The sequence below is a fragment of the Delphinus delphis genome, chromosome 2 (genome assembly GCF_949987515.2).
Source record: "Delphinus delphis chromosome 2, mDelDel1.2, whole genome shotgun sequence".
Classification (NCBI taxonomy): Eukaryota; Metazoa; Chordata; class Mammalia; order Artiodactyla; family Delphinidae; genus Delphinus; species Delphinus delphis.
Window position 1 is genome coordinate 98220670 of NC_082684.1, and position 27992 is coordinate 98248661.

Below are 27992 nucleotides of genomic sequence, written 5' to 3' on the forward strand. Positions count from 1 at the left end.
GTTCTGTCTGACTTATTTCACTTAGCATAATATTCTCCAGATTCATTCATGTTGTTGCAAATGGCAGGATTTCCTTCTTTCTTGTGGAATAATATTCCATTTGTGTGTGTGTGTGTATGTATGTGTGTGTATACCACATTTTTTTTACCCATTCATCAGTAGACACGTAGGTTATTTCCATGTCTTGGCTATTGTAAATAATAATCGAGTGAACATGGAGGTGCAGACATATCTTTGAGATCCTGACTTCCTTTCCTTTGTATATATGCCCAGTAGTGGGATTGCTGGATCATGTGGTAGTGGGTGCTATTTTTAATTTTATGAGGAACCTCCACACTTTTCCATAGTGTTCCATTGGCTGCACCAATTTACATTCCTACCAATAATACAAAGGGGGTCCCTTTTCTTCACATCCTTGCCAACACTTGTTATTAGTTACCTGTTTTTGATAATAACAATTCTAACAGGTGTGAGGTGATCCTCATTGTGGTTTTTGACTTGCACATCCCTAGTGATGAGAGATATTGAACATCTTCTCACGTGCCACTTGGCCATCTGTATGTCTTCTTTGGAAAAATGTCTATTTAGGTCTTATACCCATTTTTTAATCAGAGTTTTTTTTGCTACTGAGTTGTGTGAGTTCCTTATGTTTTGGATATTAACCCTTTATCGGGTACATGATTTGTAAATATTTTCTCCTGTTCAGTAGGTTGCTTTTTCATTTTGTTGATGCTTTCCTTGGCTGTGCAAAAGCTTTTAAATAGAATGTAGTGTCCCACTTGTTTATTTTTGATTTTCTTGCCTGTGCTCTTAGTGTCATATCCAAAAAAATTGTTGCCAAGACCGATGTTTAGGACATTTTTTCCTACATGTTTTTCGGTGGTTTTACAGTTTCAGGTCTTACGTTTAAGTCTTTAATTCATTTTGAGTTGGTTTTTGTATATGATGTAAGATAAGGGTTCCATTTAATTCTTTTGCATGTGGCCGTCAGCTTTCCCCACACTGTTTATTAAAGAGACTGTCCTTTTCCCCCTTAAGTATCCTTGGCAGCATTGTTGAAAATCAGTTGATCATAAATATACGGGTTTATTTCTGGGCTCTCAGTTCTGTTCCATTGGTCTATATGTCTGTTTTTATGCTAGTACCATACTTTTTTGATTACTATAGCTTTTTTTAAAGTAGTTTGAAATCAGGAAGTATGATGCTTCCACCTTTGTTCTTGGTTCTCAAGATTGCTTTTGCTATTCAGTGTCTTTGTGTTTCCATACAAATTTTAGGATTGTTTGATGTATTTATGTGAAAAATGCCATTGGAATTTTGATAGGAATTGATTGCATTGAATCTGTAGATTGCTTTGGAAATTTTTACATGGAGATTTTCACAGTATTAATTATTCCAATCCAGGAACATGGGGTAGCTTTTCATTTGTCTTTAATTTCTTTCATTAGTATCTTAAAGTTTTCAGCTTACAGATCTTTCTCCTCCTTGGTTGGATTTATTCCTAGGTATTTAATTCTTTTGGATTCAATGGTGAATGGGATTGTTTTCTTAATTTCTTTTTCGGGTAGTTTGTTGTTAGTGTATAGAAGTACAGTTGGTGGTATGTCACAAGTCATGTAGGCTTTCTTCCTTGTCCTGCATCCTTTTTTCTCTTTGTTCCTGTAACTGGCTAATTACACGTGTCTTCGAGCTTGCTGATTCTTCCTTCTGCACAATTAGGTCTGCCCGCGCCCTGTGGTTTTCTCCATTGTGTCACATTCTACCTGTTTACTGTTGACTTGTTTGACTATTGATTGCCTCCCAATAAGAGCAGAGACTGCCTCATTGAGGCTGAGTAAGCAGTTCCACAGCAGTGCCCGGCATGCAGGAGATAGCTAAAGGAGGGACAGGACATATCTGTTCAATGTGAATTTAAATGGTGCTCAGGAGAGGCCTTTCTGGATGAAGGAATGAAATGAGATTGTGGTTTCAACGGCCGTTTCTGATTTTGTCTCATTTGTTCCATTGGTTTTGTTTGTTTTGTTTTGTTTTTTGCTGGTGGGGGATGGATTTTGTTAAAGCTCTTTACATAAAACACACACAAGCTCTCTGTCCTTATTTGTCATCAGTGTTCCCACTTTGTCTTTGCTTTCTTTTTTTTTTTTTAATAAATTTATTTATTTATTATATTTTTGGCTGCATTGGGTCTTTGTTGCTGCGCACGGGCTTTTCTATAGTTGCGAGCGGGGGCTACTCTTTGTTGCGGTGCGCGGTCTTCTCACTGTGGTGGCTTCTCTTGTTGCAGAGCACGGGCTCTAGGCACGCGGGCTTCAGGAGTTGTGGCACACGGGCTCAGTACTTGTGGCTCACAGGCTCTAGAGCGCAGGCTCAGTAGTTGTGGCGCACGGGCTGCATTGCTCTGTGGCATGTGGGATCTTCCCGGACCAGGGCTCGAACCTGTGTCCCCTGCATTGGCAGGCGGATTCTTAACCACTGTGCCACCAGGGAAGTCCCTGTCTTTGCTTTTTTGATGGTCTTTAACTTTGACTTTTAAAATACAAGTGTCTCTTGTTAGAAAGTTCTTCATGTATTATTATGCCATGCAAATCTATATAGTAGTGTGCAAAAATCTTTTAGTTATTTTGATTATTTCCTGTATATTTTATTACATGTTTAGTATCTCGTGTGCTTCTAGGTTACTTGAAAATCCTTTTTGAATTGAGACAAAGCATTAAATAAGCTTATACTTATTTTGTAATAAAAAGCACCTGCTAAACTTTGCTAATAAATCTTACTCCTCAGGGTTTTTTTGCATTGGGTCTTCGCTGTTGCATGCGAGCTTTCTCTAGTTGCGGCGCATGGGGGCTACTCTTCCTTGCAGTGCACAGGCTTCTCATCGTGGTGGCTTCTCTTGTTGTGGAGCACGGGCCCTAGGTGCTTGGACTTCAGTAGTTGTGGCTCGCAGGCTCAGTAGTTGTGGCTCACGGGCTCTAGAGTTGTGGTGCATGGGCTTAGTTGCTCCGCGGCATGTGGGATCTTCCCGGACCAGGGATCGAACCCATGTCCCCTGCATTGGCAGGTGGATTCATAACCACTGCACCACCAGGGAAGCCCTCAGGTTATTTTTTGAAACTGTGTTTTTGTTTGGGGGAGAGTGTTTTTTTTGTTTTGTTTTTTTGCCTCTGATTGCGTTGTAAAATATCATTTTTCTTATATTCTCTATACATTATGTAGATAAATTACTGTGTATATTGAAAACATTAGAATTGCTATACTGAATCACGTGCTTGGTAAATTTAAGCCGTTTTTCCATTGCTTCTCTGTAGGAGGAAATGAATCTCAACCAGAAAGCCAGGAAGACCCCCGGGAAGTACTTAAAAAAACATTGGAATTCTGCTTGTCTAGGTGAGGATGGTAGTGTTTTTCTAGTATCTGATATCTAAGGTGTTGTGCACTGCTACTATGTACAGATGTCATGCTTTACGCAGAAGGAGTATCTGTTAACATCTGTGTCTGTACGTCCATCTGTAGGAAGTCGAGATCCCCCCTACCCCCATCCCCTGCCCACGGACTTGGACTCTGATGGTGGAGCCATAGGTGGTCAGCCTCACAGGTTTTAGTCCTGGGTCGTGCTGTTGGTCACTCACTTTACTGCTTTTCCGTCCTCTGCTGCAGAGGGCTGTTGAGGCCAGAGTTGGAGTCACAGCCCCTCTGACAAGTGTTCCAGCCTGAACTGCAAGCACTCTGGGCACCAGCCTTTCTTGGCCTTATCACATTTTTCTTACTTTTTCATTCTCTTAGCTGCGTTTCCTTACTTTAAGAAGTTGTGTTTCGGGGCTTCCCTGGTGGCGCAGTGGTTCAGAGTCCACCTGCTGATGCAGGCAACACGGGTTCGTGCCCCGGTCCGGGAAGATCCCACATGCCGCAGAGCGGCTGGGCCTGTGAGCCATGGCCGCTGGGCTTGCGCGTCCGGAGCCTGTGCTCCGCAACGGGAGAGGCCACAACAGTGAGAGGCCCGCGTACCGCAATGAATGAATGAATGAATGAATGAATGAATGAATGAATGAATGAATGAATAAATAAATATCAATGTAAAAAAAAGAAATTGTGTTTCTATTTTTTTGTTTGTTTTTGTTATGTTTTTTTTGTTTTGCGGTACTCGGGCCTCTCACTGTTGTGGCCTCTCCCGTTGCGGAGCACAGGCTCCGGACACACAGGCTCAGCGGCCATGGCTCACGGGCCCAGCCGCTCTGCGGCATGTGGGATCCTCCTGGACCGGGGCACGAACCCGTGTATCCTACATCGGCAGGCGGACTCTCAACCACTGTGCCACCAGGGAAGCCCTGTGTTTCTATTTTTAAAAAGCTACTCAAAACACTTTTTAGAACAAAGATGAGCTATAAATACATTTTTTTAAAGATTTACCTGCTCATTAATTTTGATCATATAAAGTGCAGTACACTCTTACTTTTGCTCTCTCTGCCTCCCCAGATGTCTTTGACAAAATCGACGTAAGGTCAGAGAGATGGCAAATCGCGGCGGCGGGGTGGGGGTTGAACTCAGCTCTCACTCCAGGGCAGTACCGTACCACACTCGTGCCTCTTGTGAAGGTTCCTTTTAAAGAAGTTGTGAATTAAGACAGATTGTCTTCTTTCTCCAGGGAGAACCTTGCTAGTGACATGTACCTTATATCGCAGATGGACAGTGATCAGTACGTGCCAATCACCACGGTAGCTAACCTGGACCACATCAAGAAGCTCAGCACCGACATAGACCTGATTGTCGAAGTGCTGAGATGTAAGTAGACTGCAGCCCAGGCTGCATCGTACGTGGTCTTGACAGCATTTTTCTTGCCAGTGTGATGCTTAGATTCACAGCCATTCGTGCTAAGGTACCCAGGCCTGGCGTCACAGATGGGCCACTGTAGGTTTTCTAGCAGGTGGGCGGTGGTATCTCATTGTAGTTTTAATTTCTGTTTCTTTACTGCCTGATGACACTGGGCAGTCTTTTCATGTGCTGCCTTTCTGAGCTGTCTGTGCAGATGCCCCACCCCCACCACTTTTTTTTAATTAGTTTTATTACAGGTGAGATTTAAGGAGTGTGTATTTGTGTGCAATTTGAGATGCACATATCTGTATTTGTCCTTATTGGAGATGTGATTTGCAAATACATTCTCCCAGTCTGTGGCTTCTCTTTTTGTTCTAATAATGTCTTTTGAAAAGCAGAGTTTTCAGTTTTTTTATATAGTCCAATTTATTAATTTTTTTCTTTTATGGATCTTGCTTTTGGTATTGTGCCTAAGAAATCTTTGCTTAATTCAGGGTCACAAGGATTTTCTCCTAGAAGTTTTAGTTTTAGGGTTTACATTTTTAGGTCTGTGAACTGTTGTCAGTTGATTTTTGTATGTGGTATGAGCTCTCTACCCCCTTGCATGTGAATGTGCTGCTCTTCCAGCCCATTTGTTGAGAACACTCTACTTCTCCACTGTACTGCCTTTGTGCCATCGTGAGAATCATGTATCCCTGTATGTGTGGGTTTCTCTCTGGGCCGTATGTCTGTGCTCAATCTATTTTGTCTGTTTTGATGCCATTGCTGCAGTGTCTGGATGGTACTGGCTTTTATAGTACATCTTAGAGTAGTTGCAAAATCTCCAGCTTTGTTTTGGCTCTTCCAAATGCTTGGCATTTCCTTGTGAATTTTAGAATCGACATTTTGTTCTTTCAGAAGGTCCTATTGGTATTTTTACTGGGATTACATTAAATCTATAAATCAGTTTGGGGAGTATTGACATTTTAACAGTATTGGGTTTTCTAATTCATGAACATAGGATATCTCTCCATTCATTTAGAAAAATCTTAAAAATTTTTCTCTTGGCAATGTTTTGCAGTTTTCATAGTGCAGGTATTTCATATCTTACCAGATTTATAACTAAGTATTTCATATTTGGGCATAAATATTTTTATTTCAATTTCTAGGTGTTCAGTGCTAGTATGTAGGAATAAAATTTATTTTTGAATATTAATCTTGTATACTTAAACCTTTTGAAACTCACAATCCTAGTTTTTTATGGAAATTGTATCAGATTTTCTACATAGAGCTCAGCTTGAATGAAAGTGAATGAAAAGGTTACCTTCTTACACCCAGTCTGGGTGTATGTAATTTCTATTTCTTGTGTTATTGCCCTGGCTTAAGCCTCCAGTGCTGTGTTGAATAGAAGTGGGGAGAGTCAGCATCCTTGCCTTGGCCCATCTTCTAGTAAGAAAGATGCTAGACGTTGGTTTTTTTTGTAGGTGAGGAGGTTTCCCTTCTATTCCTAGTTATCTGAGAATTTTTATCAGAAATGAATGTTGGATTTTGTCAAATGCTTCTGCATCTATGAGATAGTTGTGTGGGGTTTTTTTTTGTTTTTTAGTCCATTAATATGGTGAATTATATTGCTTATTTCTTTTGGTAAACCAACCTTGCATTACTGAGAAAAATCCACTTGTCATTCATTTTGTATTCCCATCTTTATATATTGTTAGATTCAATTTGGCAAAATTTGGTAAGAATTTTTATTGTTCATGGGAGATATTGGTCTATAGTTTTCTTGTTTTGTAATGCCTTTGTTTAGTTTGGGTATCAAAGAACTGCTGGCTTCATAGGTTGAATTGGAAAGTACTTTCTTAAGTTCAGAAGAGTTTGTACTACAGAATTGTTATTTTTTTTCTTGACATTTGGTAGGATTCTCCAGAAACCACATGGGCCTTGAGTTTTCTTTTCTCTCATGGATCCTACTTCCCAAAAGTTAGCTTTGGTACTAAGGGATGTTTCCATTTCTGATGTTGGTAATATATGTCTTCGTGGTGGTACACAGCTCTGAGCCCTGATTTTGATCCTGGTGTGCTATGACCTGAGTCTGCATGTGATAGAATTTCATAGAGTGACACCAAAAAACAAAACCTAACAAAAGGAGATAAGGCAAAAGCTGGTGAAACCTGAATTGGGCCTGTCCCCGTGCTGGCAGCGTTGACCCTTGTTTCAGTGGTGGATTGTGGTCATGTAAGATCCATCGTTAGGGAAGGCTGAGTGAAGGGTGCTTGACAACTTCTGTGAGTTCAAAATTAAGTCGTAAGGAGACAGGAAAGTGTCTTGTTTTGGGGACTTGTAGAAAGAGAAAGTCTCTAGCCCTGCATTGTGACCGACTTGGAGTTGTTTGAGCTATGGAGAACCTGTGTCATAGCGTTACCTCTGTTACAGCTCCCACAGGGCTCCCCAGAGCCCCTAATTGTAATGTGCAAGATTGGTCTAAAACCTTTTGATAGCTTGTGTTAAGCTATCAAGACTTTTGATAGTTTTCCCGTTGTATACGGCTTTCTTTAACGCGTCTGGCGATGTAGTCTAACACGTCCCGCTAGAGTATCTACGTTAGGTCCTGATGTAGTGCAAATGGTTGCTTTGTTTTAATATTTGTGTATCATCCATTTCTCTTCTCTTTACAGCTTTACCTTTAGTCCAAGTGGATGAGAAGGGAGAAAAAGTAAGGCCAAATCAGAATCGTTGCATAGTAATATTACGTGAAATACCTGAATCCACCCCTGTAGAAGTAAGTCATTTCTCCTCTGAAGGAAACTTGGACTTTTTTGGGTGGGTTTTTTGTTTGTTTCTGTGGTTTTTGGAAGATGTATTTTAAAGCAGAAATACGTACAGTAACACTTTTTTCCCAAGATTTTACACACTCTGATAGTTACAGTGTGATTCATTTGTAAGAGTGGTTCTCAAACTTTTTGGTCTCAGGACTCCATTACACATTTCACGCTGAAAAAAGTAGTGAGAGTTCATGGTAACTTCAGTATTTCGAAGTTAGAAAGAGAAAAGGTTTAAATATTTATTCATTTAAAAATAAGAATAGTAAACCAACAAGTTGAGACAGAGAACATATTTTTATGTTAAATCACTTTCCAAAACAAATTTTCACGATGAGAAGGATGCAATGAACACCAGTGTGGCCTGTGCTTGATTTGAGCCGACGTGCCAGTATCGGTGCATTTCTGGGTTTAATTTGACTGGTTGATTTTTTCATTATAAGTCATATTTTTCTATTTCTTTGTGTGCCTTGCAAATTTTGAATGGATGCCAGCCAGGCATTTTGGATTTTATTTTATTGGGTACAGAGTGTTTTTGTACTCCTTTCTGTACATGTTCTTGAGCTCTGTTACGAGGCTCAGTTAAGTGACTTGGAACTGGTGGAAGCAGACTGGCCTCCCCCTGGGGCAGTGCTTCCTGAGAGCTCCGCCTGATGTCCTGAGTTAGGATTGTTTTCCACTCAGGCTGGTGGAGATACTCCTCGATCCCAGAGAGCTCTAGGGGAAACCTCTCATCACTTCAGGTTGCTATTTCTGCAGCTTTGGGCTGGGCCTGTGCCCACCCTCCTGGCACCACGGCCTGGAAGCCCCATATGTGAGTCAGGCACTCGAGGACCTGTCTGTACCTGTCCCTCTCAGGGATTGCTGTCCTGCATGGCCCGAGGTCCACTGTCTGAAAAATGCTATTTCATATATTTTGTCTTTTGTTTGTAATTATTTCATATGGGAGGGTAAATGTAGTCCATCTTGGCTGGAAGCAAAAGGCCAGCTAATTTTTAGATTTCTTAAATTACCTTTCTCTGGCTCCAAATTGTGTAGTTATTGGCTACTGGTAAAATAAAATATTTTCCTATTAATTTAGTTTCGGGTCTCTTAGGGATCAGGAGGGTTGTGAATTTTATTTCCTGTGACAATGAGATCCTAATTCTGGAAGCCACACTGAACTCCTCAGCCACCTTGAGAGAGGGCCCTGGACTTCGGTGTGCTGGGGTTGTCTTCTAGGCATCTGTCCTTAAGAGTGGGCACCGTGTTTCTTTGGTGAGGACAAACAGTGGCGTAGTTGAGAATTAATTCCTAACCTCTCTGTTTCCTGTAGGAAGTAGAAGCACTATTTAAAGGAGATAACTTACCGAGATTTATAAACTGTGAATTTGCCTATAATGATAATTGGTTTATTACATTTGAAACAGAAGCAGATGCACAACAGGTAAGCTCTTCCTCCCCTTACCCCCCACCCTGTTCTGCCACAAAGGACAGAGTTTACCAGTACTTAGCAGTCAGTACATAGTGGGACTAAACGTGGGCACGGAGATTACGATCACATGTGGTGTTGAGTGTGAACATAAGGTGCAGGGAAATCAGGTTGAAGAAACCTAAAAAGGTGTATGTGTAGACAGTTTTGTAGCGATGTGAAAAGCATAGACGTTATTTTCTAAGGACATGTAAGACAGGCAGCCTAGGAAAACTAGTTCTTTTCTTATCTCTGTACAGATAAAGGTTTTAATATTTGGAAAAGTGTTTGGGAAGTTTGAACCTAATTCTAACTTTCCCTGGGCAGCCTTGTATTACAAGGTGCTTGAAAAGGCATTGAGAAGCTCTGTGAGAGGCATGGAGCTCAGACGGCTCCCTGCCCTTGAAGGAAGCATCATATTCAGGGGAAACTCTAGCCTGCGTAAAGGAATGGCAGTAGAGTGTGAGGCGTTAACACATTTGAGGCTGCTGTGGGTTCAGAAGAGAGAAACAAGAATCTGAAAGATGGGTCTTAACTGGATGGAAGGGAAAGAAGGACTAGGAGGAGCAAGGTGATGGGAGGTGAGAAAAGGCAGGTCTGTGGGGCAGGTGCAAGCCCCCCTTACCTGCGTGGGGAATATGGCCTGAGGCTGAGTCACATGGGTCAGAGCCTTCGGAGTTATGTAGGAGAATTTGGAGCAGAATCAGGAGCTTCACAAATAATGACTTTTGAATATTGCGATCGTAATCCTTTCATTTCCTAAACTGTAATTCCAAGTTCATATTGGGGTTATTACTAGGACCTTGGTATCCATTGTTTTCCCAGGTAAGGATTCTTAGCCTATGATCTGTGAGATGCTTTTATGGTTTCTATTAACACTTACAAAATTGTATACAAATACTGTTCATAAGAACTTTTTTCCTTTTTTTCTTTTTTATTGACGTATAGTCAATTTACAGTATTACATTAATGAGAATTTTGGATAGGGGCTCCATAGCTCTTATCAGGATCTTTTAAGGAATCTGTGACCCAAAAAGGTTAAGAATCACTGTGCTAGGTCCTATCCACCATATTTTAACTATATAATTGCTTATTTGAGGTGCTGAATTAATTATAGGTTCATCTTATTTATAAAATTAACACAATGGTGTTATGAATGATTTTGTCTTCAGGCTTACAAATATCTGCGAGAAGAAGTCAAAACTTTTCAAGGAAAACCAATTAAGGTAAGCAAGATCATTGGTTATACTTTATCTGCAAACCAGTGTCCTTAAGTGTTCTAAGAGAAACTTACATGTTTTCAAACAGGCACGGATAAAAGCGAAGGCAATAGCTATAAACACATTTTTGCCAAAGAATGGCTTTAGACCTCTGGACATGAGCCTCTACACACAGCAGCGCTACACCGCATCGTTTTACTTACCTCCAGTCTACAGCCCCCAGCAGCAGTTTCCTCTCTACAGCCTGATCGCCCCCCAGACATGGTCAGCGACACATAGCTATCTTGATCCGCCCTTGGTGAGTCCTGGCTTCACTGGAGCTTCTATGGCAGACAACCCTGTGGCAGACACTGGGTGCTTTAGAGAATAAGATCTTCCTCTAACCGGGGAAACCAGTACGGATGCCGTTTGCCATAGTAAAACAGGCCTTCAAGTTCTCTGGTGGATTTTCAGTTTAATTGAGAGATAAATATGGAACTGTGTAAATTTTTAAAAACCTTTCCAATAATGAGATCCCGATCCTTTGCCTGGTTTGCCTCCCCTCCTGTCTAGCATTTCCTTTCCTAAGCTGTGTAATCCCTAGAAAAACACAAAATGTGATTACGAGTTGTAGGCTAGCCGGGGTCCTTCTGAGCACAGAGGGGAACCCAACGGGACATGGTTTGAAGGAGAAAAGGGTGTTTAATAGGCTTCTAACAATCCAGGACAAGTGGAAGACATATAGATAGGCCTCGTTTTATTGCGCTTTGCAGGTACTCCGTTTTTTTGGTTTTCTTTTTTTTACAAATTGCAGGTTCTGGCAACCCTGCATTGAGCAAGTCTTTTGGTGCCATTTTTCCAACAGTGCTCACTTTGTGCCTCTGTGTCACATTTGGTAATTCTCACAGTATTTCAAACTTTTTCATTATAATTATATTTGTCATGGTAATCTGTCATCAGTGATCTTAGACTCACTGAAGGCTCAGAGGATGATTAGCAGTTTTTAGCAATAAAGTATTTTTTCATTAAGGTGTGTACATTGTTTTTGTAAGGTATAATACTTTTGTACACTTAGACAATAGGATAGTGTAAACATAATTTTCATGCTCACTGGGAAACCAAAAAATTTGTGTGACTTGCTTTATTGTGACATTTGCTTTATTGCTGGAACTGAACCCATGGTATCTCTGAGGTCTGCCTGTACTGCCTTATAAGCTTTATTTCTCACACCAGCCCTACAGCTGGCTGGAGTGATTAATTTTTACAGATTTTGGCCTGTTTAAGGCCTGTGGTTAGACTCGATAGATGTGTAATGGATCCATCACTTTTCTCCAGCTGTGCTGCTCTAGATGTTAGCGTGATTGGCGGGCCATGTCTGGCGATTGCAGGAGTCTGATGGAGCGGGATGTGAGAATCAGGGCTGCTCTGCGGAGGGTGGGCCATGGGGAGAGTTGTGGTCAAAGAGCAGGAACTGAGTAACCCTGAAGGTATGGCTGTGGCCAAGTCTGGGGATAGTCGGGACCACTGATGGTGAGAGGGCAGGCATGGGGGAGGGAGCATTGGTGCACCTGGGTACCTGGTGCCTGTTTTGCACAGAATGTCAAGATGCGTGTCCAGGAAAGGCACATGTCGGACAGGCGACAGTTGTGTGAATCTCTGAGTATTTCTGAGCTAAAGCAGAGGCTGAAGCAGTGACTGGGAGGGGAGGTTGGTAAGGTCTGTCAGGGCCAGACTGTCCAGGCCTTGAGTGTGTCCTGAGGCATGAGGGCCGGGAGGATGGATGGGGATGAGGGACAGCCCTCAGGAGCCCAGGGCCAGCGTGGGACGAGAGCAGTGAGCACACAAGGTAGCGCTCCGTCTCTGTTGAGTGAATCCTTATGGTAAGAAAACACACTGCTGTTTTGAAATCCTCATCGCGTTCCGTGGAAGTGTACCGAGAGCCATGCAGTTAATGTGTCGTGAGCAAGGAAATCTTCAAGGGGAATAGCATCCGTCAATTCTTGGTTGAATGATTCCTCCAAAGGAGTCTCACTGCTGTGCTTGTTTTTCTAATCTCTCTTAATCGTATTTGTCCCTGTCCCAAGTGGGGGCCCTCGCTTCCTGGGTGGTAGTCTGGCCGTGCAGCTGGTTCCTTTGATCTGGCTGGGCCACGTGAGGCCCGTTGTAAAACAGACTGCGTCATTTTGAGCAGAAGTGACAAGATGAGGCCTGTTAATTCTCAGCAAGTTGTGTTAAATTACTGCGTTAGCAACCAATTTATTTTTAAACTCTTGAGAAAAATTACTTAAATACCAGGGTTTTATATGTAAAATTACAGGTATGAAATGATTCGTCTCAATTGTTCTTATCATGATTTACAATCTTCAAACTCTGGTTCTGGTGTGATAGATGTATTTCTGAGTATATGGTAGTTCCTCAGAAGAGCTTTGGAGATCTTAACACAGTTTTTTGGAGGTTTTTTCTTGTTGCTTTTTAATTTATTTTTGGCTGCGTTGGGTCTTCATTGCTGCACGCGGGCTTTCCCTAGTTGTGGCGAGCAGGGGCTACTCTTCATTGCTGTGTGCAGGCTTCTCATTCTGGTGGCTTCTCTTGTTACTGAGCACAGGCTCTAGGTGCATGGGCTTCAGTAGTTGCGGCTCACGGGCTTAGTTACTCCGCGGCATGTGGGATCTTCCCGGACCAGGGATCAAACCCGTGTCCCCTGCATTGGCAGGCAGATTCTTAAGCGCTGTGCCACCAGGGAAGTCCCTAACACGGTTTTTTTAAAAATAAATTTATTTATTTACGTATTTATTTATCAATTTTTGGCTGCATTGGGTCTTCGTTGCTGTGCTCGGGCTTTCTCTAGTTGCAGCGAGCGGGAGCTACTCTTCGTTGCAGTGCTCAGGCTTCTCATTGTGGTGGCTTCTCTTGTTGCGGAGCACAGGCTCTAGGCGTGCAAGCTTCAGTAATTGTGCCACGCAGGCTCAGTGGTTGTGGCTTGTGGGCTCTGGAGCACAGACTCAGTAGTTGTGGTACGCAGGCTTAGTTGCTCTGTGGCATGTGAGATTTTCCTGGACCAGGGCTCAAACCTTTGTCCCCTGCATTGGCAGGTGGATTCTTAACGACTGCACCACCAGGGAAGTCCCCTAACACAGTTTTAACTGCATCTTTCTCCCTCAGCATTTCCCTTTTATTGCTTTCATTTTCTTTTTCAAAATTTGGAATGATTTGTTTTGGTCTTAAGCTGTTTTTAATCATCCTATTACAGCTTTTGGTTAGCTCTAGTTAAGAGGAATTGCCGGCTTTTTGTCTTTTCCTTTTCCCCAAACAAGGAGTGGCCTATTTGTATCTCTCAATTTAGTGAAAACGTGAGGTCGGAACTGGATGGCACCAAGGAGTTAAATGCCTTTCAATCCATCAGGGAATGTTGTTTATACAGAAATTGTGTGAAACCACATGTTCAGAATCCAGAAAACAGGAGTGATCGCTCTTTTCATGATTTTTAAAAACTATTTCAACACTAAGTTCTATCTTATTTTTGTTGTGACTAGATTTTTTAGTAGTTGGCTGATATTTAAAATTCTGTACTTAATTTTTTTAATGTTTTAAGATTATGTTTAGGATTGTATCTTTTAAGGGCACTGTGACCCCGTTTAATTTTCTTCTGACATATATGTCAGTATATGTTTATGAAGTATATCGCCATAAATTGTGACTTGGGACATAATTGTTAATGACCTGAAAATATCGTGATACTCAGCAAGACTTGCATGCAGGTGAGGCTAAAAGGGCATTCTCAAAGGCAGTGATTGTGAAATAGATCCCTAAATGCCCCCAAGATTGAGAGCTTTGATGGATTTTATTAAAGTCATCAGGAATGAAGAGTTGTTGACTTGATGTCAGCACATCGTGGGTGTCAGTCCGGGCACCGGGCTGAGAGTGTGGGATCACGTGCTCAGCCTGTGCTCAGCACCGGGCGAGGCGGGGTGGGGGCAGACGCTTCCCTCCACACGTGTGAGGCGGCTTCCTCGTGGGGCTGTTGTGAGGTCTTGGCCCCAGCCTGGATCAAGAAGTCTTGGCCATTAGCAGTAGTCCTACCCAGTGCTCTTCTCCACGGCGAGCACTCCAAGTATGACATGGAACGTCAGCGACCAGTGTTAACCAGCCTGAAGTCTGTTTGTTTTTAATGAATCTAGGTAACGCCATTTCCAAATACTGGATTTATAAATGGGTTCACGTCTCCAACCTTCAAACCTGCAGCATCTCCTCTGACTTCACTCAGACAATACCCTCCAAGGAGCAGGCAAGTCCCGTGAGGGGTTGAAAGGCTGCTATTTCCCCAGGGTTTGTAACAAGAGGTCACTGCCACATTGTATATTTTCAAAGCAAAGCAAAAGCAAATGTGTTAAACCTCCGTCATTCTCACCATTTGGGTGAGTCACACTAAGTGAAGAGGCTGTTCTGTGCTGGCTAATGGTAGATTTGACCACCAGTAATGTCCACCAGGAGTAAAACGACTCAAGGCGTGGAATTCCATTCTGTGAGCATTAAACCCTGAAATGCGTGTTGCAGCGCCTACGTAGAGGGTAGACTCGTGAGACAAAGGCTTCTGGGACAGCTTGCATCTGCATGCGCCTGCTTTTAATTTAGACCTGGGCTACAGCCCAGCAGAACGTCCATACTGCATTTAGATTTGCATTATCAGACATATTATGAACTAACTAAGTAACATTTTTAATATTTTTCCTAAAAAGAAAGCACATTTTAGCTTAGCCATTTCTGCATTAGCACGCTTTTTTCATAATGCCATGATCATTTTAGAACTGAGCGTATACAAACATTTTATTTACAGGAATCCTAGTAAATCTCATCTGCGCCATGCCATTCCCAGTGCAGAGAGAGGGCCCGGGCTGTTAGAAAGTCCTTCGATATTTAACTTCACTGCGGACCGGTTGATGAACGGTGTGCGGAGCCCACAAACGAGGCAGACGGGTCAGCCTCGAGCTCGGCTACAGAACCCTCCAGTCTACGCCAAGAGAGACGCGGGGCCCGGGCGGGTGGAACAGAGCAGCCTCGAGTCCTCTCCAGGCTTAGGTAGAGGGAGGTGAGTGTTCACAATTTCATTTGGACAGGTACTGTGTACTTAGAAACTATTCGTAGTGTCAGATTGCATTAATTCAGATGTGTTTTATAATCATTATTTTCAAGTCCATCACAGAAAATCAAATGGAAGGCTGTAACCATCCAAGGTTTTATATAATTACTCAGGGGTGTTACTTTTAGAGCAGAGACTTGACCAGTTCCATCTTTGTGGTAACAGGACACTGTTCAGTGGGAACTGAGGGTGGGCCAGGCTGCCTTGGGTCACAGTCATTATGTGTGGAGAGCTGAACGGACAGCCCGCCCCCGCCCCCCCCCCCCCCCCCCCCCCCCGCGGCATGTCAGGAAGGACGTGCGCTCCAGCACACATCTAGCGTATCTAGCGTGGGCTCAGCCTCCATAAGCTTTTCCTGTTGTAAACCCACTTTGAAACCTGTAAGTAAAGACTACTTTTCTGAGTATTATGTACGGAGGACGTGGTCTGCCTCCAGGAGCTCCTTCTGGCGGGGGGTGTGTGCTTCCGGTGCTGTGGGAGCGGGAGGGACCCCAGGCAGCTCCGTCTTCGCAGTCAGGCCTTGCTGGGCCCATCAGGGGTGGAATTGGTCAAGATTATTTCTAAATTCCTTTTCAACTTACATAATATGGGCCCTTAGGGAGTCTTTGCATTCAGCTGAAATGACAAAGGGTAAATAAATAAAAATGAAATTATAAATGGGAATTAATGTGTGAACTGTTAGGCCACGGAAGCCCGTCCAGGCAGTGAAGTGTCTTGGTGCCTTTGGGCCTGCCGTGACATCCACTCAGTAGGTGGGGTTGTTGCTGTGGTTTAAGCTGCTGTGCAGAGAACGGCGCCAATGCTGGCGGGTCAGACTCTGGATGTTGGAAATGTGCCTCAGGAACTGTGGAGTGGAAGGCTGGCAGATGGGGAGAGGAAGTGCTTGGAGCTCAGAAACCCCATGTGGTTCACTGGAGTGAGGGCCAGGGGTGCAGGAGTGGACTAGGCTACTTGGGAGCTTTTCCTTTTGATGATAAATTGGATAGATTGTCATTACCATTTTTTAACAATTCACCTTTATAGCTCAGTGTCACACTTTACATATCTTGCCACTCCAACTGAATGGATATTCAGATGTTCATATCATAACAAAAATTCTAAATGGGAAAATTCCTTCAATAAATATTTTCTTTTATTTACCTATCTAGACCTCAATTTTACTTCTTTACTATAAATTTTTTTTTGTTTTGCTTACACTTCTTAAGGTTGGGATTTTAAAATCAAAAGTCATCTATAAAAGATTACAAAGTCATGAAGACTGAATGTGTCTGCACATACTGTGCTCAGTGAAATTGTTTCAAATGGGAAAAGTTAACAGTCTTCTGCTTTCCTCTCCTCTAGGAAAAATTCCTTTGGTTACCGGAAGAAACGGGAGGAGAAGTTCACAGTGAGTACATCAGGCCTGTGCCACTTTCACAAGATGCTTAAACCTAGCTTACACTAAACAAACCTGAGATTTAATTAAGATGTGAGAAAGAGCTTTTCAAAAGAGATTTTCTCGTAATGTGGTGTCCGCTAGGTGATAATAGACCTTTTTTTGATGCTCTGAAGAGGAGGTGGTGGTGGCTGGTTTCCTGAGGAACTGCTGGCACCTGCGTGTCCTATGCGGCACATAGGTGCACCCAGGAGTGCATCATGCACATATGTGGTCTGTTTACACTTGTCCAGATGAGTGCTTTCTGTGTGGGTGACCAGGTAGTGTACTTTGAAATCACCGGAATCACGAGTTTGGGCAAGCAGAATAAACTTCTCTCACGTAGGAATTAGCTCATCAGTATTTTTCATTCAAAATATTTTACTCTGTATCCACTGTGTAGAAAGCATTGTTGATTTTTGCTGCATGTAACTTAGGGTCAGGACAAACCCAAAATAAGTGATGGGTTTATGTGAGTGGTAAGTACAGGAGACGTGGTTGTGTCTGCTTAGGGTGATTGACCAGCTCCCCCTCTGGGTGGTGCTCTGCAGGGGAGAGCGTGGGCGGTGTGCATGTAGACGTGGGCTCTCGTAGAGCTCCACATTCAGGGCCTGGAAAAGGCCTTGAGACAGTTCTTGGTCTGGACCCCAAGCCATTGAGTGTGTACATTCTCATTACTGTATTTGCCTAGAACTTAGAAAGTGCAAATTGGTAGTAAATGAACACCCTAATTTTACCATGTTGGTCAGTTCAGTCTAGTTTTTGGTGACCCTGTGGTAAGGCAGTTTATATCGGTTGGTTCCAGTTGGAATGCATGAATTCCTGTTACATTTGGACTAATAAGACAGGCATCTGACTATCTCTTCAGGTACTAGTTACCCTGCAGGAATCATTGCCCCTGGTCACTGCATTACCTGCAAAGGTGAAATGTTTTTCTATTGCCATTTCCATTTCATTCTGTTTTGTGTTCCTGATCTGCGTGTTCATACCTGGAACCACTCAGATGCCCACACATGTGGCTCAGGTGTGTGTACTCGACAGTGAGCCCATTGCTGCACTGGGTGTTCTGAACACCTGAGAAGCTTGGGGGCAGGTTGCAGATGTGTGAGCAGGTGGCCTGGCCACGCCCTCGGGACCAGGGGTTGACATTCATGCCTTGCCTTAAGCCATTCAGACCCTAAAAACGTTAAACATTGCCTCTTTTCTTCCTGAAAGTTGATACTTAGTCAATTTTTTCTCAGGTCTTTCTTCCTAGAAACGCTCATCTTCTGAAAAGCTGGGTTCACCTCAGAAACATGCAGATGTTTAAAATAAAGCCTCTAAAAATTGCTTTGAGATGAGCATAACCTAGAGCATGCTGAACTACAGGGCACGCTGTAGCCACACGGTTACCCGTGCAGCCTGGTTCAGAGGGCACACACGCGAGCAAGGTAGGCAGCCCTCAGACACCTACGCCAAGGAGGAGACATGCAGCAGGAGGCCCAAAGGAGAGGTGGGCTGTGCTCAGCGTGGATCCGATTTCATCCTTAACCTGCTCTCACTTGAGCTGTAACAGATCTTCTGTAGATTTTACTTGTGTAGGGATAATCTTCCAGTTGGTATAAGTTTCTGGGAAATCTTGGCCTTTCAAGTTAAGTGAGCCCCACGAGAGCATTGCTTCCAGTCCAAGTAGCCCACCATTCAACTAAAAATGCCTGTGTTCTACCTAATACAAACTCATTTCCCCGTTCTGTTCCTTGTCTGTTTCAGCCAAGGAACTGGATGTTACAGAATGACTCCTACCTAGCAGGTTGACTAAGAGTGTTTCAATAAAAGTATATCACTGCCTTTCTTCTGAGACTCCTGCCTTTCTCTTTGGCTTATAAGTTTTACTTGGGTATTATTTTGCTGAGTTCACTTACTTTCTTGAAGTCAGGGAATGTGATAACAGTCTCATATTAAATACCGTGCTTTTACATACTGATCTAAAAATATAAGGTGTTTTAGTAAGTTAATTTTCAGGTAACTGAAGCCCCCTCCCTTTTTTGTTAAACTTTTTTTAATGGAAATCTTTGTGAAATTTTTTACATAAGTTGTACAGAGTTGAGAGAGTGGCTTTTGTTTTCTTTTACTTTCTCTTTTATGACTTAGATCACAGACTCTGCTGCGATAACACAAAACTTGTCTGGAGGTGAATAAGTTTAATGTCGAGACTTAGGCTCTTGTGCATCTGTCACTTTGCTGTGCCCCACTGGTCTCTGTCGGCTGCCGGGGGTCTGGGTGTCGTACACACACAGCTCTTACCGGCGTGTTTGACCGTGGCCGGGAGCAGCCCTGAGGTTTCGTCTTTTCAGCTCTGCTCTCATGGTCGAAGTTGCCTGACAGATGACCTTTGATAGGTGACCAAGTCGGCGGGGTTGGATTGGCCATCCGTTTCTCCAGACAGGTGTGGACCTTCGAAGACTAGGGAACGAGTGTTTGCATCGCTCACCTGCGGTATTTCTGAGCCCCTCCTACCCAGCCGCCCCAGGGCGACTCCACGGTGTTCTTCTCTTTCAGAGGAGTCAGACTCAGTCTCCAACACCGCCCAGGCCGCCCTCCCCGAGCTTTGAATTAGGCCTCTCCAGCTTCCCCCCACTGCCTGGGGCGGCGGGGCATTTGAAGACGGAGGACTTGTTTGAGAACAGGCTGTCTGGCTTGCTCACAGGATCGTCCAAAGAAAGGGTAAGCTATCCCAAGCCTGATGCTCACTCACCGCTGGCGTCCCGCTCTTTACATGTGTGCTTTTTTCACATGCGGAAGAGGTTTATGAGGATAAGTGATTGCAGAGGCCACATAGGTTTTGAGCGGTAGGGTCAGAGGTGGAGCCCTGCACTGGTGTACTGTACAGACACTCACTCACCCAGAAACTCAGGTTGCATTTTTATTCTTGCTATTCACGATTTGCTTTTATTTTACAAGTCAGCAGAATAAAAAAGAAAAATCTGAATTATACCAGAAGTAACACGTTTTTAATAATCTACATGAATAACCAGAAGCCCAGGGCAACTTTACTGTAATACGGGTGGCTGTCGGCGAGCTCTGTGGTATTCATGCCTCTGCAGCGATTACATCCCGGGAATCAGCAAGTGCTGCAAGAGCCCGGGGGCTCCCCGTGGCCCTGCTGCAGTCGACAAGCAGATCCGGGCAGAGGTGGCCAGAATGCCTCATCCAGCGCCTGCTGAGTTCTCAGCCTGGCGCTCCACCACAGCCACCCACCATGTCTTTCTCCAGTGGGAACCCACCCACCAGCACCCTGTACTGCCCGAAGACCTAAGGAGTCAGAACCCCTGGCCTCTGGGTTGGGGAAGGCACTGCCCTGCAGACCGTGTCCAGACCGTCTACACCTGCAGAGCCCCCACAGGGGTGGGGTCGCCTCTCAGTACCAGGCGGGGTCATGGTGGGATTTATAAAGCCAGGTCTTTAGTTGTCTTCATACTAGTGTGTGGTTACTGCTCCCATTTTTAGCCTTCAAGGTTGAGAGGATTCCAAGACCCTGTATTTTGGAGAGAGAAGCACTTATTAAATGTGACATGTCTTGTGCGTTATTGTCAGTCTTAAATTCTGAGTTATCAGTGCCCCATGGAATGATGTTAGAGACCCTGAGTCCTGGCTTCACCCTGACCTTACTCCCCTTGGGGATGGGCAGGGGAAGAGAACAAGCAGGCCTCCACCCCATTTCAAAAACAGTATTTTGTTGTTGGTTTTTTTTTTAATTTTTACTGTTTTTACATTGTGAGTTTGTGTAAAATTTATTTTGAAGAGAGAATTGCTCCTCTTTTTTTTTTTTTTTTTTTTTTGCGGTATGCGGGCCTCTCACCGTTGTGGCCTCTCCCGTTGAGGAGCACAGGCTCCAGACGCGCAGGCTCAGCGGCCGTGGCTCACACGGGCCCAGGCGCTCCGCGGCATGTGGGAGCTTCCCGGACTGGGGCACGAACCCGTGTCCCCTGCATCGGCAGCCGGACTCTCAACCACTGCGCCACCAGGGAAGCCCGAGAATTGCTACTTTTAAGAAGCCTGAGCCCAATTCTAGGTGGAAGAGACTGTGTCCCTGCTTCTTGGTGAAGTGCTTGGCGGCTCTGCGGGGCCCTGGGAGGCCTCCGACGGGAGGGGGGCGGTCTCGGGCGTGCTCTGGACGTGAGGGAGCTTTTACAAGAAGGAGGCGTTTTCCATGCCTGTGTTTCCACCAGCCTTGAGCACAAAATCGTGAGAGGTGGTGGTTCTCAGGGGCCCCATGTCTCCATCACCACCACCCTCGCCCCATGGTGGGGGGCAGTGCTATTCCCTCCATCTCACTCCCTCCAGAACCTCTCACTTCTGAACTTCTTATCTGCTTTGAAAAGTGAGATTTTGAGAAAACACTTGTTTGCAGTTAGTCTCCCTTCCAGTTCTTTATTTGCTCTGCTGCCTTTTTTTTGTTAATTAACAGAAGGCTACATGTGTGAGTGGTTACTGCTCATGGGGCTGGCATTCTCCAGGTGTTTGCCTTAAACAGACTAAGCCTCAGTTTCGTTCCCTGTTAAATCAGGAGAGTTAACACACTGCTTTCAGGTGGGAACTGATGTCAGCACCTGCACCCCTCAAGGCACTCAGGTTTATTGGGATGGAGCTGTAACCTTGTTGGTTTTCCCTGTAAAAACGGGTGAGCCGTACTGGATTGTGCTGGGGACTCTACATTCACAGATCACGTTCCAGGCGGTGCTGGGCACTGGGGTGTCAGATGGGTGGAGGTTTCAGTACCTGTTCAGGTGGGAAAGCAGGCTTGCAGGCAATCGTGCTCATGCACAGAGGGAGGCCTCAGATCGGTGAGACGTCTGCCAAGAGGAAGGGGAGACCGGGGGCTGCTTCCTGGCCACAGTGTGTCCAGTTGTACTCCGGGCTGGCCCACCCGTGCTCCCGGGAGGACGGCAAAGCCGGTACCATTGTTGTGTGTTTAAGATCATTGAGAAAGATCTGACGGACGTGCTTCTGTGCAGTGATAAACTGTTTTTGATGGTTTCAGAGCCTGAACGCAGACGCAAGCACGAACACTCTCCCCGCGGTGCCCCCCCGAGAGCCCTCAGTGCCCTGTGCCGTGTCCACAGCCTGTGAGCGTGCCCCCTCCCCTGCCCACCCGCCCGAGTAAGTCCACCTGCACCTGATGCCCGTGCCCCGTGCTGTGCTCACTGTGGGGCTGCCCGTGGGGCCCGGATGTTCACGTGTCTGCCTGGTGGCGTCTTTCCAGGGATCCCAAGGTGGTGGAGAAGCAGAAGGAAACCCCAAGTGTGGACAGACCTCCTCCTACCCTGAGCACGACTGCAAGTAAATCGGTGCAGGTGGACGGCGCTGTCTCGGTATGTCGGGGGCAAGGATGTGGAGGGGCTCCCTGGAGCGGTGGCCGCCTATGTGCACACTGAGCTCGCTTTCTGTGCAGGGTACCCTGGGCATTTGCTAATGATTGTAACTAACCGATCTGGCTGTTCGTTGTCCCTGCAGCCGTGGGTCATCTTGTTCAGGGTCAGTAGAGTGAGGCTGTCGCCTGAGGAGCCACAGCTTCCAGTTCCTATGCCCCTAGGACTTAGGGTGGTCCAAGGGCGGATCAGAGGGACGCCCACCTCCCACCCCGCCCGGGTCCACACAGGCCTACCGCCAGCTCCTCTTCCTCTCTCCTCCCCTGGGTGCTCAGTCCATCTTTTTAAATTCTGATTTGTGTTGTCCCTAGTTTGATCTTGGGTGGGCCTTTATCGTTTAGATTTGGGAGTTAAACCCTTTATTGTCTGCTAGGTTGAATCTTTAAAGAAAACTTTTTTATAGGTTAAAATTATTTTTTTTTAATTATTTTTAAGTTACAAATGGTTGATGGAGGTGACAGACTTCTAAATGTTCTCATCTGTCATTTAGCCTTCATGCTTCCACTTACCTGAAAACCCTACTTTTTTGTTGTTGTTACCTCTGACTTTCCTGCAACCACACCTCCAGCCCTCTGTAGTTTGCAGTGTGTACAAATGCTTTGCAGAGACAGCTGTTGAAGGTCACCCATAAGTGACAGCCGGACCTCTTCCTGGGTCCAGGAGACCTGCTCTGTGCCGAGGCAGATTGTCTGGCAGGGAGAGCAGATGCTGCTTCTGTGTTTTTCTAGGGTGTCTGCTGTCTGCCGCCTTTCAGGCTCGTATGTGGCTCAGAAGTGATTACAGGCCAGAGGCTGGAAAGAGTTCAGTCGGCACTTTTCATCTCCATGCCTTTTCTAGTTTTAACCATTTTTACAATATATTTCTAGAGTATCTTGGAGGGAAAGTTGTGCTGCAGGGGAACCTCAGTTGCTAAAATGTAGGAATTCTTTATTTAAAATAATTTTGAATGTGGTTACAGTTGAAACCTTTTTTTACATCTCCCTCAAGTGAACCTTATTTTCGCATGTTGTCATATAATCCCAGAGCTGTGTCTGTTTCCCAGGAATTGCGAAAACCCAGCTACGCAGAGATTTGTCAGAGGACGAATAGAGAGCCACCATCTTCCCCGTTGCAGCCCCAGAAAGAACAAAAGCCAAACACTGTTGGTTGTGGGAAGGAAGAAAAGAAGCTCGCCGAGAGAGAGCCCTCTGCCCCCAAGTCCAGCCCAGGACCACCCAAAGACCAGAGGAGACCGCCAGGCCGCCGGCCCTCTCCCCCAGCCTCGGGGCGGCGTCTGCACAGAGAACAGAGCCCCCCACCCAGGTCCCCTCAGTGAGCGCCGAGGTCTGGGAGGGCTTCAAGGAGCTGAGGTCGCCACAACTAAGCACTGTCCTGCTCGGGATGTGAGTGAGCCGCTGGTTAGGAGCTTGCAGTGTAGATGAGGCCTACAAGGTGCCTGCAAGTTATTTTTCTTCTATGAGTCGGATTTCCCCCCTCTTGAAAAAAATCTATTTTTCAGGATTTAATTAATATAAACCTTATTTTAGGTTGGTGCTTAACTGGAGGTGATGCATAAGTCTGATTTTTTTCAGGATAGAAAATGCATTTATCCTAACAAATTGATATTTTTTATTAAGCCTCCATGTGGCTATGAATGCAAGCTATATATATATATAGTGAGTTTTTCTAAATTAAGCGGAACTATGCTACTTCATTTTTTAAAATAACTGGTTAGCAAGTGTGTATCTCTGAGATGTCCAGACTGCCGGGTGAGGCTGAGGACCGTGGAATTGAGGGCATGAGGCGATGCTGTGAGTGTATCCTGGGGAAGGGACGGGGTCCAATGGCGCCACACGCTGGCCTGGGAGTTGTCCTTTCATTCAGAAGCCTAACAAGTGGTTCTAGCATTTTTTAAGTAGAGCCCATTTTTGGTCCACTGGGCAGAGTAACCCTGCAGAGCACCGAGAGTCCTGATGTCCTGCCAGCAAGTAACCAGCTCCTCACTCCAGTCTCAAGTGGCTGTTATGTAAGATAAACTCAAAGCACATTGTGAATAGAACTTAAATGGAACATAAACTTTGTTGCCCACTGTCATGTTACCACGAAATTGTACCCTGATGTTTTGCTCCCGAGAGCAGGCGGGGAGGACATGGAGCCCGGCTCCCTCGTCTGCCCCAGTCTGCCCCACCTTACCCCTCCTGGGGTGCCTTTCCGAACCTCTGCACACGGCACACAGATCGTGGGAGAAGGTGTTTGTGGTGCCCTCTGGTGTTGGAGGATCCAAGTTCCTCTCTCTTTACCTCCAAGACAGGGTCTGTGATCCCTTCTCTTAAGTGCTGCTCTCCAAGAACACGCATGCACTAAAGCTAGCAGTTGATAATAAACATAAATTATTTTGTTTTAAAATGCCTAAATTTTTTCTTTAAGTATTCTAAGCAGCAGACATTAAAATAAGAATATTTCCTGCTAAATGTAACCATACAGTTTATTCCACAAAATGTTATTTAACAAGACTAAGGTTTTTTCTTTTTAAAAAAGAGATTATTTCCATCCAATATTTAAAGACTTGAATTTTATTTAAACTTGAAAATGACTTTGCCTTAACTTTTGTATATGACAGCTTAGAGTTCCTGAGACCGGCCTGTGTTGGCGTGAGTGGGGTCTGCTGTCACGGTGTTACTGGGTAAGCACTGTAGGAAGAGCGAGCAGTCATGTTTGTAATTTACCTGGAAGATCTTACACAGTTGATCTTTTTTCAGACTGTTGAAAAATCCTGTAAATGCAAATAGTCGATACTGTATTAAATATGTGCACTTGGGCGTGTGTGCTTTGCTTGTACAGTTGTAAATAATCAGAACATATTAAAAAGGTACCCTAAAGAGAAAAAGCTGATAAAAATTGATATATTATAAATGTTGCTATTGACCTGGATGTAGATAAACTCAGTGTTGTGGTTTGAATATTATTTTAATTTGTTGAGGTTTTTTCTTTTTCTCTTATACTGGTGTGCTGAACTGATTCTGCCTCTTTGCTGCTGTGAAAGGGAGATGGAAAGTTTTACTAAAATGTTCGAATATTTTCATGCTCTTCTTAAACATATGTAAGTATGTACTAATCACAGCTAATGTTGAAAGGGTTTTTGAGGTATAATCTAGAAAGTGGAAACTGGCAGGGTCTTCAAGTGAAAGTAAAAAATAATCTACTTAAAATTACAAATAGCTAATAGGCATGATCTGCCTGCCAGAGGAAAACAAGCCCATCTCCTTCAGAGCAGCGTCTTTATTCAAATACCTAGACACCCACACAGCGCTCCTGTTTGCAAATGCCTGTTAAAAGGAACAGGGGAATTAATTTCTTTGTAGTTTTGAAATTGCTGACTGAAAATATCAGAAATAATTGACCTCTTACACTCAAACTAATGAGTACTGTAGAAAGAGCTGGAAAGGCCAGCTCTGAGCCCCCGGGATCCCATGACATGGCGGTCTCTGCTGGAGGAGGGAGCGATGCTGTCAGCACCATCCCCGAATCCCAAACCCTGTGCAGCCCAGACACTGGTTTTTAATAGTGGCAGATCCTTTCCCTGGAGGCAGGTGTGGGGGGCCAGCTGTGCTGTCCGCCCTTTGTGTGACCAGGGTGGAGCTGTGCGTGCAGCTGGGATGAAGGTGACCGTGACAGCAGCCGGGCCCAGCCAGGTGGCATGGCCGGCCGGGCACATGAGGCCTATGCTCCCGCAGCCGAGTTAAGACTTCACTCTGATGTGATTTTTATAGCATTTTTTTTAATTAAGCAAGGGCGATATGCCAAAGAGCTATATAATGTCCCCCAACCTCCACCTTTCTGATATTCCTGAGGTTTTCCACTCACAGAAAAGCACAGGGGGTGCACAGTGGGAAGCTGTGGCGCCAGCCCACGGGCAGCCCCACCATGCACAGCTGGTGTCTGGCTTCGTCCGTGTAAAATATAACTCTTTCCTTTCCCCTGGCAGTACCTCAAGGTACAGAGTCAGAGACACAGCATCACAAATGGCATTTTAACTTGGACAATTGTGTGATGATACTTGTCATTTGGAGAGATAAGAATGAGAACCCAGCCCCGTTTCACCAGACATGAATTCAAGAAGAGTCGTTGATTTTTAAGAGTCCGTGTCATCATGTTTCTGATCAGGCCCTCTTGTAACTGCATCACTGGTTGTCACTAGTGGTGGCAAGAAACCTGTCAAGTTGCCACGTGGTCAGGGCCACCACGGTGCCGTGTGGAGGCCAGTCTGGGGCCTCGCGGGCCTCGGGGGCAGGTACAACCCGTGTCTGCATCTGCGTCCGCGGGGAGCGGCGGACAATCGGCCTGAAGGAGCGGCCACGGCACCAGCTCGCAGGAGGGCAGTGACGCGGACGCCTCGCCAGGGCTTTTGTTTCTGTTCTATTTCTTTTCATTAAGACTGGAATCAAGCTTATGTGTAAACTATTGGTAATTTAAGTTTCCTTTGTGTCATTCAGTGTAAAACTGTCTAATTTGAAAAAATGTAGGTTATGAAAAATAAAGATTTAGGCACTGTTTGGGTTTTCTTTTCATTTTTTTTAATTAAAATTTTCTTCAAGAATGCACCTTTTTAAAAAATAGTATTTTGTTTGAACCCATCTGTGTCGTGAGAATGAAATGCGGGTTCCGTCCACCCATGTTCGGATCGTAGCCCAAGTCGTCGCAGCAGGGGCACCATGCCCAGCAGCTCAGTTGTGGGCCTCCAGGGTTGGCCCTCAAGCCAGTGTTCGTGAGGGCACATTTTGTTAAATTTGAGGTTTACCACAGAAATAAGTATCCCTGTGTCGGGCTCTTGTTTCTCGTGTTAAATGGCAACGTCTCAGGAGACATCCCCATAAAGTCACCTGGGGTGGAGGTGGGGCCATCGTGTTCAGGTCCTAAGTGAGCCTCAGAAACGGTGATGGACTTCACCCTAAATCAGGGTGACGCCAGCAGCGGTGGTTGGGCCTCCAGCATGTGTTACGTGTGATGGCTGGTCTGCCAGCTGGTGACTGACCTGCGCACCCCCTCCCCCGTGTTTCTACTTGGTTATCCTTCCCTTGTTGATGTGGGCTTCTTTGTCTCTGGCTGTTCATTCTTTGTTACGTGTTGCAGATATTTCCTCTCAATCCCTACCAGCTGTCTAAACTCTATTTAGAGTAGCTTTTATCTTACAGTTTTTAATTATGTAGTAAAATTGACCCATCTTCTCCTTTATGGTTGAGTGTCTTGGTCTTGTTTATGAAGTCTCCCTACTCCAGAGCCATGAAGACAATCTCCCTTGATGAATACATGTGTCTTCAGCCCATGTGGAATTGATTGATGTGTGTGTGTGTAGTCTGAGGTGAGAACCCAGTTTTACTTTTTGCCATGTGGAAACTTGCCTATTGAGTAGATCATTACTCCTCCACTGATCCGTGTGCCACTCTTGTTACTTGGTGTTCCCTCCCACCTGCACAGGCAGCTTTTTCTAGCCTCTCTAGTCTGTGCCTCTGGGCTCATTTCTCTGCGGACACCGTGGAATTCCACTCACCCACCATTCTGCCTTCCTAGGAATTTCCTTCGTAGGACTCATCACAAAAATAATTCGATGTGCTCCCTGAAGGTGGGAATCAAGCCCGTCTCTGTCACCCTTGTATCCCCTTGGTCTCAGTACACTGTCTGCAACATAGTAGAAGCTCAATAAATACCTGTAAAGTTGATGAAGTATCTGCTGACTATGTGTTCTCCATGCACAGCCCTGGCATAGGAAATTGGGGGAGAAATGGGGTGATGTGTTGATTTGC

The 27992-nt window shown here is 44.9% G+C and overlaps 1 protein-coding gene across 1 annotated transcript in view; it reads left to right on the forward strand.

The window, feature by feature from the left end:
• The window catches only part of LARP4B (La ribonucleoprotein 4B), an 86783-nt gene extending 60002 nt beyond the window's left edge, over positions 1 to 26781 (forward strand). Inside the window, exons 6-21 of the mRNA XM_060005259.1 lie at positions 3306 to 3384; positions 4640 to 4776; positions 7461 to 7564; positions 8920 to 9030; positions 10227 to 10280; positions 10363 to 10572; positions 14432 to 14538; positions 15088 to 15339; positions 16732 to 16777; positions 19343 to 19507; positions 21825 to 21943; positions 22047 to 22155; positions 23255 to 23514; positions 24812 to 24874; positions 25235 to 25291; positions 26177 to 26781. Of these exons, the coding sequence (XP_059861242.1) occupies positions 3306 to 3384; positions 4640 to 4776; positions 7461 to 7564; positions 8920 to 9030; positions 10227 to 10280; positions 10363 to 10572; positions 14432 to 14538; positions 15088 to 15339; positions 16732 to 16777; positions 19343 to 19507; positions 21825 to 21943; positions 22047 to 22155; positions 23255 to 23514; positions 24812 to 24874; positions 25235 to 25291; positions 26177 to 26225 (1922 nt within the window). The 3' untranslated portion in view covers positions 26226 to 26781. The remainder of the gene's footprint in view (positions 1 to 3305; positions 3385 to 4639; positions 4777 to 7460; positions 7565 to 8919; positions 9031 to 10226; positions 10281 to 10362; positions 10573 to 14431; positions 14539 to 15087; positions 15340 to 16731; positions 16778 to 19342; positions 19508 to 21824; positions 21944 to 22046; positions 22156 to 23254; positions 23515 to 24811; positions 24875 to 25234; positions 25292 to 26176) is intronic.
• The last annotated feature ends 1211 nt before the right edge of the window (positions 26782 to 27992 follow it).